Source organism: Typopeltis vanoorti, chromosome 16 (assembly GCF_054136105.1).
Source record: "Typopeltis vanoorti isolate ZY-2024b chromosome 16, IOZ_Tvanoo_1.0, whole genome shotgun sequence".
Lineage (NCBI taxonomy): Eukaryota > Metazoa > Arthropoda > Arachnida > Uropygi > Thelyphonidae > Typopeltis > Typopeltis vanoorti.
The window spans coordinates 4,888,575-4,900,961 of record NC_143564.1 but is presented as its reverse complement, the minus strand read 5'-3'; the positions used below and the strand labels follow the sequence as shown (position 1 = coordinate 4,900,961).

Sequence of the window (12,387 nt, the reverse complement as noted above, 5' to 3'; positions counted from 1 at the left end):
CTTCGTTTAATTACTCCTTTGATAAACATGCACTTTAAAGAATCAAAATTGACTTGGTAATGCTTTGAATTCTTCCTTCCATAGTTAGCTACACTTTGGTTTTGGGCTCTGAACGAGTACAAAAATTACGGTCTTGCAAAATATTTCAAGAATGTCTTGGAATATTTATAATGCAAAACAGAAATAAAAAGGAATATAATGTAGCGGGAAAAGAGCACACGTTTGCCAGAAATGGTTTTTAGAGTGATTTCTGTGACTGCTTCCCAGAGAAGGAACTTTCTCGTTTAGACTTCAAATTCGCGGCTGGTCTTAAAACATCGTTACGACTGAAGATATTTAAGAGTGAGAGACTTGAGGTACGCGCGCACACTTACTTTCTGTAATTGCTCTGCAATAAAGCGGCGATTGTGATCATTCCCTGTATCCAATTTCAGACTTCCCCATTCCCAGAATGACTTTCGAGGTCTCGGATCAGCACAGAAGTAGATGGTGATGGTGGCATCTTCGTCCTTTTCCACTTTCACTTTTTCCTTTGTTTTGTGAGAGTCCGTTAATATTTGAGGTGGACCTGACAACACACAAAAATCAACATTAAGATAAATGATCTATTTATCAGTGAATTAGTAGTTTATACTTAAAACCTATAGTTTAGTGATTATTGCTGAAATTAGCTTTTTGTAGTTTTCAATTCGCACGGTATTCCGTATTTTTTATTATTAATAACACGAAAGCATCATTTAAAGAAATTATAGCTGGGCTATGTATCCAGCAGCAATTCATAACCAAAACAAAGAGACCAACCTACCCGTTACGTCTATAATCATCTCCTCGGATTGCACCTTGTGTTCAACGCCATTGATGACGTTCGAAGCTTGACAAATGTAAGTTCCTTGATAAGCATAAGTGACGTTGTAAATGTGCAACGTGGAGTTGTGACCTCGTACTCTTCCCGATAATGAATCCTCCCCAAATTTTTGTAGCCACGTATATCTGAAAAGGAACAGCTGTTATGAATGTCAATCTGGAGGCATTATTTTAAACTTATATTTCACATATTAAAGAAAGCATAACTTTTAATCAGATAAAATGATAAGTGGAGAAGTGAGAAACACGCGGATACTGACATTTACGCTGCAAAACAAAATTTAATGGAATAAAACTAAATAATCACGGAATAATTCTTCCTAACTGTTGAAAGTCTTAGTGATCTGTATGATTTCTGATTTTGTTTCTGCAACAACTACAACGATTCAATGAGATCAAAATTGAATATACAAATTATGAGTTTATATTCGATCTTTCTGCCTATTCTTCAAATTATACTTTCTGTTATCTGCGAGAATATTTTAAGATCATGCTAAAACAACCATCCCATTAGGAGAATAAATCCAGTTTCATGTTTTACATCCGTTCTCAGACTACCAGTCAAATGGAACAAGAAAAATCCCTCAGCATCAGACTCGCTAACTTACTCTTACATCCAGGCATGTAATAATGATTCCTCTCATTCTAGATTAGGAAATTCCTTCCAACCAATGCCATTCTTCAGATCGCACTTACGGAAGGGTAGTCTGTTCTGTGCTCTTACAGAGACATTATCTTATTTTATCAAGAAGAGATATCTGATTCATATTTTGATCATTGCTATTGTAGGAGCGGTTGTTGAACTAAAGCGAATTTTATTTTGGACATTGCAATAAGCACAAGATTTTCGTTGCTACTCAGTTGCAAACTGCTTTGTTGAAGAAGTTTGCAACTGGTTGGTGTTACTTATTCAGTGGTTTAAAAGTACGGAAATTTATTCCAAGTGGACATTTAAAAATCATAAAGAAAGGAACACTTCATTATAATTGAAAGACAACGGAACATTTCAAGAAATTTTAAATAATCATAGAAAAAGAAAGAAAGGTCAAATTCCCAAAACAAGCTGTCGTATATGATATGAAATAATTATATACGCAATGCTTAAAGGACACAGAATAAAGCAAAAAAAAAAATTTAGTATCGAATATCAAAGAGGAGAAAAAGATCCTTTGAATATGCTCCTTCGCCAGAAAAAAAAAAAATGTTGTACAGCATGTCGTTCGTCAATTGAAAGAGAAACAACTTTAGAGAAATTGTTCATCCGTTAGATCCCACTGATGATAATTTTTTTCCAGCATTTCGTTGCTTTGGTTACAATTGCATGTAGTTGTCATTCAGTCACCGCATTAGGTGTGACTCAATGTGTTATGAATAGACGGAGCGCCATTTTGTTGCCCCTCATCGCATTCGGCTTCAGGTTAGTAATTCTTTGACTCTCAGCAGTTGTCATATAAAGACATTTTAATTAACAATAACAGCCATCATTGTTTTATTGCACGCACTTGTCAAAAATTCTGATACGATCCAAAATGAAATACTTATACAGTCAAGTGCTAGATATTAGGCTAATGAAGGTCCATTTAGCCGTTAAAGATACAAATCAAGAAGTTTCTATTGGCCTAAGAAAAGCAACAGCAAAATTAAGCCTTTATTAGCCTAATACCTTGACTATATAAACATTTCACTGTTGCACATTTTGATGAGTGTGAGTAAAAAAAATGACAGCTGTCATTACTAATAAAACTTCTTTCTATTATGAAGACCTGAATGTTGAGAGGGTGACTCAGGGAATTACTAACCTGAAGCAGAGAGTGACGAGGGACAACCATATGGCGCTCCACTGATTTAGACCAATCTCCGTAAAGACAGAAACGTTGGAGCGGTACGTAGTAAGCAGTGGGTTTATACCTAATACTTAAATTGAGAATTTGTAGATGTACATTCACCAAGACCAATTATGAGGAACTTTTCCCCACTGAAATTTATTAAATTTATTTTGATATATGCTTAAATTTGTTTAAAACTTTTCATCTAATTAAATAACTTATTTTCATTTTTTTCTCATCGCCGTGCGTTCTTAGGCAGAATTCCGAAACCCTCAAATCACCATCAAAAATCGAATTTCTGGCAGGCTAACGTCTTTTCAGATCCTTTGAAGATTATTTTTTGTTCGTGCTTCCCTATATCACTACAAAACTCCATTTTGGTCTGTTATCGTATATAAATATTTGATTTTCTATTCCTCATTCCGAAGATGAATGCAAAGTCAATAACATTTTCATTACAGCTATTCTGTATTACTTTGCCAATGCCAATTAAGTTTCTTACGCAAATATTATGCAGATAACCTGAAAAGATTTTTAATTTTAAAGCAGCTTGTCTATACACTTTTAAACCGAAGCTAATTAATTTTGCAACAAGATCGGTGGCGAAAATCACTTGGGAAATGCAATGAGGCGTGCAAATTATGGTTTTATAGTAAACAAATAAATTACTGGGCAGCAATATGAAAGCGAACTGGAAAACAAGCTTAGATTCAAATCAACATGCTGTATTCACCTCTCAGAGAGAAATGACACAGCGAGCTGGTTTAAAATATGAGAAGAATTACTAGATACAGCCTCTGGTGGCTAAAAGATTAGAACCATGAATAAATTTCTTTGTAAAAGTCTTTCTTTGTGATATTTTTAATCGACTGACTTAAGCCAATGGAGAAAAAGAATAACACTATCTGTTTGGAATTATCAAAAGACGAAATATAATTTTTTACGCTTCTTTTCTTAGTCATTCGTTTCTTCGTAATATCTAAGAACTATTTCTCCAAGTGAACACGACACCTTTCAAGAAGCGCTGAGGGCAGGGATCAATTTAACGTTATTTCCATATTTATCGGAAATATGGAAAATAAAATATTTTGAGCCTCCATAGCTCAGCTGGTATAGACGAAGCCCTTTGGTCGGAAAGACCTGTTCCATTCCCATCCATGGCGTGAGGAACCTTTATCTGGTCTCTTTTGACTAAAGACGAGTTAGCAGGCCTCATACGGAGGTGGTGGTGGATTTGCTCTCTCGGCAACTCGGGCTTTTTGTCCCTCAGAACAGCAAACCAACCCCGGTATTTTTTCTGTAGAAGTGTGTACTCATACAGACAAAAATACCCTCCCAACGTCATGCTCTACGACGGGGATCTTCAACCTTTCAGACAGTGCAGTGTGGGCCGCATTAAAATTTCAATGAAACTCGCGGGCCACTAAGTTATATTGCGGTATTTAGAATTGTAAGATGCTTTCCAGATTCACAAGGAACGCTGTGCATTTGATACTTTACATGAAAGCCTGTAAAAATAAACAAACTCAGCTTTAAAAGCGTAGGTGGGAGACGGGTTCATGATAAGTAAATACAATCAATACTTGAAAAAAAGATAATTTAATGAAGAAAACATTCATTTTTTACAATGTCAATGGGCAACTTGGCAATGTTTTTCCTTGGCCAGTTTGTTGATGTTGGCATCAATGTTGAAAGTCGCAATCTTGGACGTCACATGCTTCATTCTGAAGAAGAACTGCTCAACAAGTATGTGCTTCCTACAAAGTGCACATCTTCAAAGCATGCCGGCAAAGATTCGGGAATGCGTCCTCAGATATGTAGTCTTTGAAAAATGTAAATAAAGGCACATTGAATAATTTTTTTCTCAAAGAAGAGTTGTTCTGGAGTTCAAGCAGCTCCATTTCTAGTAAGCCTGGCATTTCGACAGCACTGATACTGAATGGCATTGAAAATAAATCTAAAGAAGACTGTTGGTTACTAAAATCACTAAATCTCTCTCTTCGAACTCACTTCGCAACACGGCTAATTTTGTAGCGTATTCATCAAGAGACGAACAGTTGGACTCAGCGAGAAGCTAAAAATTAGTTAAGTTTTTTTGCGAGTTGTTCCTCCCAAAGTTTGAGCTTGGCCACAAAAAACTTTGATATGATCAGAGTGTGCACCAGTTGATCCTTGGATTGTAGCCGCGTATTTAGGTCATTCATATGCAACGAGATGTCGGTCACAAAGGCAAAGTCTGTCGTCCACTTCGGATCGCAATCGAATTCCCCCTTGGCTTGCATGAACTGCTGTATTTCGCTCCTTAAGTCAAAGACTCTTTTAAGAACCTTCCCTCTGCTCAACCAACGTACATCACTATAATAACCCACATCGTCGTGATCTGCTTCGCACTCTTGGGTTAAAAGCTCTTGAAATTGACGATGATGCAATCCTCTTGCCCTAATAATGTTGACGACAGTCACAATAACTTTCATGACATTCTGAAATCCAATAGTTTTCGCGCACAAATTCTCCTGATGGATAAAACAGTGGTAAATCTTTTTCTTCTAGCACCGGTTCTTTCCGTATCAGCGTAACAAACCCTTCGTTCTTTCCCACCATAGCAGGGGCAACATCGGATACCACACCCTCGAGGTTGGTTAAGCTGAGGTCGAAACACTGGAGCGTTTTCTTGGCGGCTTCAAGAATATCAGTGCCGTTCGTCGTTCCCTTCATAGGTACGAGCGCTAGCAATTCTTCTATCACATTGAATTGTTGATCAATGCCACGGATAAAGATTGCCAGTTGTGCTGTATCCTTCACATCTGTGCTCTCATCTAAAGCAAGTGAATATGCTGTTTTTTTAAAGTTCCTTCAATGTCATTGGCAAGTTCTTCGACACGTGGTGCTACAGTTACGCCAGACAAACTCGGTTTTTTAAACATTTCCTTATTATTTGGGCACAGAATATCCCCAGCAGCAATGAGACACTCTTTCACAAACTCGCCGTTCAAGAAGGCTTTTGATTTTTTAGCAATATTTCAGCTATTAGATAACTTACTTTGACGCACGCTTCGCTCTCTTCCTTCTGCCTTTTAAACGTACCCTGCTGGCATTTTAAATCAATTTGGAGACGGTTCAGTTTGTCCACACGAATCCGCCCTTGAAGTTGATCAAAATTGGATGCATGCTTTGTCTCATAGTGTCGTTTTATATTGTATTCTTTTGATACTTTTGTCATTGACTCACAACAAATTAAACACACTGGCTTATCGTCAATTGGCACAAAAAAGTACAAATTGGTCCATTTTCATTAAAATCCCGACAAGAATCACTTGATTTACGCATTTTACTCGTAGACGCCATAGTGATGGAAGATTTACCCAAAAAATGATCCAAAATGACGTGTAACGGTTATTATCCACTGAATATGTCTCACACTAATGGAAAAAGTCTGGCAATATAAAACCACAATAGGCTATTGCTGACATGACGAACCTCCGTGTGCTTATACACGAATATCACACGGTTCACGACTGACTGACTGTGGATGAGATCCTCTTGTATTTATATGAAAATAACGAAGTATCGAGAACCTTCGAGATGTATCTGGAAGGTACTAGACAGCGCACTCGAACGAACTACTGTTCCAGCCATCTACCTGCGACGTTAGTACTAGTACTTTAAGTACCGGTATTTAATTAGCTGGTATTTAATTAGTACTTAAGTACCGAATGTCTATATAATATTTATTTTTATAGAATTTTATGTAAAATATCAAATGCACAGCGTGAATCTGGAAAGCATCTTACAATTCTAAATACCGCAGTATAGCTTAGTGGCCAGCGGGCTTCATTAAAATTATTTAATCGCGTTTTAATGTTAAGTAGTTATTTTTTTCAAAATGGCTCGCGGGCCACGGTAAAGAGCTCCACGGGCCACAAGTGGCCCGCGGGCGATGCGTCGAACAGCCATGCTCTCCGACAAAAAAGTTGGGATTGTGGGAGTAAAGTCGCATCATGTAAAAAGGCCGACCCCAAACAGATGGGATAAGGTACAAGAGGAAGAAGAAGATGGAAAATAAAACATTTTCATAGTTCGCACTTTGTCGTATTTAGAAAAAAAAAAAAGATAATAGAATTTTATTAAGATTATTTATGACTCTATGACAACCAATTTAGTTTTATTCCTAAGGGGGAAGGGGCTGTAATGCAATCTAATACTGACCCGACGCTATAATACAACACTCAGGAGATAATGTGTTAACTTTCGTTCACGCTATCATCACTAAACCCGTACTGGACTTAGGTAACATCACTGGGTTTATGACAGCCGTAGAAAGAAGTGCTGACAGCAAAGTGAAGATAATGGAGGAGCAGCGGTGGGTGAATGCATGAATTGAAGAAACAGGGAACTCGGCGTCAAAGACGGCAAAAGGTGTGAGTGCATAATGTACTTTGTCGGAAGTGAGAGAAAGGTGACGTATGGAAAGCGGTTTGGGAGCCATGTTTGATTGACAGTAGGATGCCTTTCTTACGAGAATTAAAAATATCGTGGGAATAACCCCACCTGCACATCTCCGTCTTCCATCGCTCATTTCAAGTATGGCAAGGTTGGTTTTTGATATTAGTCAGCACACAGCAGAGTGATGTCGTTATTAATGATACGAAGACTCTTTCACTGCCGTTTGCACCACAGAATTTGAAACGCGTGTTTTTTAAGCAGTACTGAATGTGTTGACGTTTCTGCTTTCTTTAGACAAAACACACTGCACCATCAGAATTTGCGGTACGATGCAAGGCGAAGAAGGATCCCTTTATTTTTCTCTTAGACATTATTTTAAAAACGAAGTTTTAGTCAAAACCTTAGCCCAAAGGAAACTGAAGTTCATTATTTGAAGTAATTCGTAGATTCAGATTGTGATCAGCAGAAAATTACCTTCATAATATGTTAATCTATTTCGCTTGCTAGAAGCAAAGTGTTTATGCGTCGAAGCAGCATCGCCCGTCACTCATTTTAAATGCAGACTGTTTCCAGAGTTTGCTATCAAAATCATTCACTTCCGTAGAAATAACGGTACAATCAATCACTGTTGGCAGTAAAACATGATGAAATGATTGCATGATCTGCGTAGGTTTGCCATTCACCCTTTCCTTAGAAATGATAGATTTGCTCGCTATTTCAAGTTTCATGCGTTGTATGCAACGCAATTTCTTAGAAGGCTAACGACTATCAGTATAACGAGATTTGCTTCTCGTTAGTGGTCGTCGTGATTTGAAGTGTATTCCTCAGTGCCAATATTGTATTCAGGTTGAATGAGCCAATTTCATAAAGTGGCTGGTTTGGTATCTCTTAAAATATCGGACCATCGCCCGATTTCACATTTTAGAGCTCGGTTATAATGACATTCTTTACTTCTGGTATAACCCTAAAGCTTTCACACTTCCCTTTTTCTAATTGTAGTAGTTACAGTCGGCAATTAGTACTCCGTATTAATTGAAAGGATTCAAGTGAGAATTATAAGTCCATTCGGATCACATTTCCTAACAGTAAACGCTCTTAACTGCAATAACGAGGATTTAGTTTCATCAGATTCTTAACTTTGTATTTTAATACAACGGGGAATAAGATAGCTGTCGTAGCCCATTTACGTGTGTATCATTCCTATTCAAATCCATAGTCGAACAACTACCATAAAGTGCTTCTTAAATAGGTATGAAGCAAATAGAGATGTTGAGAACAACAACTGACACACCATGAAGCATTAAGGTGCTTTGTTTCCTTTGGATATTAAGGATGCTCTAGTTATATCACGAGTAGTAATCGTTGACAGGAGTTGACAGGCACTCCCATAAGAGTTACATCACCCGGGAGAGAGTACAAATGGGGAGACACACACCTTATGTTTGAATATTTAAAAGTTATAAATCAAGCTAGAAAACTGTTAAATAAATTCTATCCTCCCACCTTCATGAACCTGCATTTGTAACAATAAAAATCCAAAAAAGATGTAAATCTATGGTTTCTATAGAATCGAAAATCAAAATATCCAAGATGACCGAATTTAATTATTACTGAGCATGGCTGGGTGTTCTGCTAATGGACCGACGATTTTAATAATTAGATTAAAACATAACCATTTATAAATTATTTTATATTTATTCCACAAAAAATATACTTTCCATAAAAGATTTATTCTGAATATTCCGTTTTTTATACCTCTTATGTAATAAATTTATTCTTATGTGTTTTTGATATATAGAACTTCTAAAGCACGGGGCAAGGGACAGTGCCACTCCTTTCCGGGTTTAAGGACGACATTTGAAGTTGAAAAAAAAAAACTCACTGATTCATATTGCTCAGACGAACCTGTAATACATAAACTAGCCATTCTTCATTCCAGTTATTCTTGAGCTCCTCGGCAATTCCTTCTTTTCCTTCCCTAGAAGGAAGGTTTCTCGACTTAGACCACGCCTCTTATTCCATTTAATTCAACATTTATCGAAGTACAGAGTCAATTTGTCATCCAAACAAACGAGGGGTGAACATTTCTAGGACGAAAGAACCTTATGTGCGTCATCCCAAAGAAGTCCTTTGCGATCGTAGGCAATCGGAGAGCTAAAATATTACTGAAAGTTCACAGCCAAAACTCGAAGACCATTGAATGCTATTTCTAGAAATTGTTCCATTTATTCGACTCAGTACTGAATTTCCTACAAAGCTAACAAACGAATCAATCAAACGCATCCTGCTTTTGCACTCAATCACTTTTCTAATAAAATATTTTGAAAGTAATTATCTTAAGAAGCACTTAGATATGCTCATGGGTTTTGGTTAGAATAAAGAATATGCATTTTTCAGGGATTTAAAAAAGATGCATTAAAGCTTCGATATTTGATGTCCTTGCGAGCGAAGATTGTCGCCAAGTGCTATGATCAAAAATAAACAAAATAGATCGATTGTAGTTTGGAAATTGAATGAGTGTGTTATTGGGGTTCTGAAGGTAAAATTACGTATTGATAAATCATTACAATCAAAACAAAAGATAAATTCCAGGCAACCAGTAAAAAAGAAGGGGGAGGTGAAATGTCTACAAAACTTACTACTAAATTTTTTAGTCAATAGCTGTCCTTAGGTGGGTTGTAACTCGGTAGTTCAGCATTTCCGCATTATTGAAACCATAAAAGAATATCTTGTTCGACAGACTGTGAACGTCACCTGTCAGGAAGACGCTTTCTTAACAAAGTCTGAAAAAACAGCGATTCCTTCAAGGATGCAGGTAAATTTTCCAACATTTTTTCACGTAAGACTGAATTAAACAGACACTCGCGGCACTAAGGTTTCCACTCCATAAAAAAAGGTAAATCTCCGTCCTTACCCCACCTTTGCAAAAAACCTTTGCAATTTCCAAACAGATTTTTGATTTGCAATTCAGATCAGGATGAACATCGAATTAATCCATTATTCTAATGGCCGAGACCAACTTGATTGGCTAATTTAACTTACGAATAGAATTAAATGTCCTTTTCAGGTAATGCTGCCCAATCAGAATGGGGAATAATAAATTATTACAAAAGCAGTAAAAGAATTGCGATTTCACTAAAAGGAAGATAACATTGTTTGTCTTCGCCAAAAATGTCCGCCCGAGAAGGAAAATTAAATGCGATTCTTCCTCAGAAGAAAAGAAAATGAAATACAGAAAATCTAGATTTATAATTCACAAAGCTCCTTACTTCTGACAGTCGCCTTCGATGCTACCAGTCGGAATCGAGGGAGCTAAAAAGTAGGAGCATATCTGGTGATATAAGTCATCTGATAGCTTAAACTCACATGGTTCGAAATCCAAACCTTAACAAAAACAGATGGAGAAATATTGAGAAAGCGACCAGAAGAATACTAAAACGCTGAAAAGTTTAACAGGAGGCATTCAAAAAACTCCGCTTATCGACGTGTCAATCAGCAGGAACTGAAACTAGTACGTGCACACACACACACACACACACGCAAATCAATTTTCGTAAATTCTAAAAATCATAAAAGTTCTGAGTTCTGCTGATCCTCGAGGAAGTGTTAATACAGTCTCTTCCTTCCTCTCCAAAAATAAACATGATGATGATGAAGGGATTGTGCTGTCTTTTTGAGCTCACTATGGAAAATTCTGAACGTATACATTGATAATTTCTCGATGTATCAACGCATTGAAGAATCAGGCTCCACTGCATCAATCGAAATGAGTGCATTCAGTTGCTAACTTACAAGGGGGGGGGGGGAGTTAAAATTCAGGACGGCAAGTTTACAATCATTATGTATCATCTGTATTCAAGGGCAAAGTCCGATAACTTGATTATGAAAAAAATATTGATTTTAGTTTACAGAATAGACGATATATAACTGCCAAACTATGCAATTACTGCACTGTGAAAGCTGCGTGTAAAATAATGAATAAAGAATGACAAATACTTACAGAGGTAAAGGGTTTCCTTCTGCTTCACACAGCAATTTACTTGGTTGATACAAAGCCACTGTTGTGCTATGAGAAGGATCTATGGAATTTATTTTAGGCTTATCTGCAAAGGGAACAATAAAAACCATCTTATTACAACCAAAATGGAAAGTAAATGTAATTGTTAATGCAACAGTACAATCAGAATAAAAGTGCTTAAATAACTTCCTTTGTATCTTTTAATGAGTATTTCACTCGTGGAAGGTTGCAAAACTATTGTATATGTGGCATGACTACGGGTCGGAAAACCTCCGGTTCTGGAGAGCATTTTTTTTTTTCAATCCACTTTTAGCCTCCCAGTTGTAGGGTTGAACTCATACCTGGTGACATAAGTCATCTGATAGCTTAAACTCACATGGTTCGAAATCCAAACCTTAACAAAAAATTCCCTTTAACCTTCTCAATTTTGGGAAGTTATGCTGATTAAACTCGCCCTTCATGTGTCCCTAAATTGTATTTAACTAAATATCTATATTTAAAAATATTTTAGTAACTAATTTATTTTATCGAATTATTTTTGGATATTTATTAATGCACATAGAGCTATTGTTCTGCAGACGATAGTGCATATAACATCATGGGTGCTTTCAACTGAATTCATGTTCTCTTGTTTGGATTGATTTCCAATAATCGTATTGAAAATGAGTATGAAACACCCGAAAATTCCACAAATAAAAAGATTTAAATTAACCTAAGTGTTTCTTATTAACTAGTTAGGGTCGGGGGAATCAATCGACCGTGAGATGCGGTGATTGATTCATTCAATCCAATACCCTTGGAGGGTAATGGATGGCAATGCTGTAGCTAATGAAGTTCTAACTGAGGCTCGGCTATTGCTGTTACCCTCCTGCCATGATCAGAACTTTAATAGCTCAATAACACCTTATCCCTACACTGTCCTCTACAGATAACGGGGAAGATGAAAAGCATTCTTGCTTCGCCCCTTTAAGCCAGTCCTTATAAGGACTATTAACTAGTTATAATGAATTCTTCCACTTACGACTCGATTTTTAGATCGACTCATTTCAAATTTATTATTTTATTTAAATATTTTAATAATTTTAAATATTTAAAGGGTATGAACGATACACGTTCAAGTAGAATGACCTTCCGCAAGAACATTTCAATCACATTAATTTCGATTTAATTTTAAATATAGTCTAGCAGTCACAGTTTTAAGAACCTGGCCTTTTTTTATTCGTCCCTTTTATAAAG

General features: G+C 36.7%; 1 protein-coding gene across 1 annotated transcript in view; it reads right to left on the bottom strand.

Annotated features, from left to right (window-relative positions):
- Nucleotides 1–12,387, bottom strand: part of LOC150097837 (irregular chiasm C-roughest protein-like) — a 199,721-nt gene that overhangs the window by 33,283 nt on the left and 154,051 nt on the right. Inside the window, exons 5-7 of the mRNA XM_090406368.1 lie at nucleotides 11,134–11,236; nucleotides 806–990; nucleotides 375–568 (exon numbers count right to left, since the gene is read on the bottom strand). Coding sequence (XP_090262494.1) covers nucleotides 375–568; nucleotides 806–990; nucleotides 11,134–11,236 — 482 coding nt within the window. The remainder of the gene's footprint in view (nucleotides 1–374; nucleotides 569–805; nucleotides 991–11,133; nucleotides 11,237–12,387) is intronic.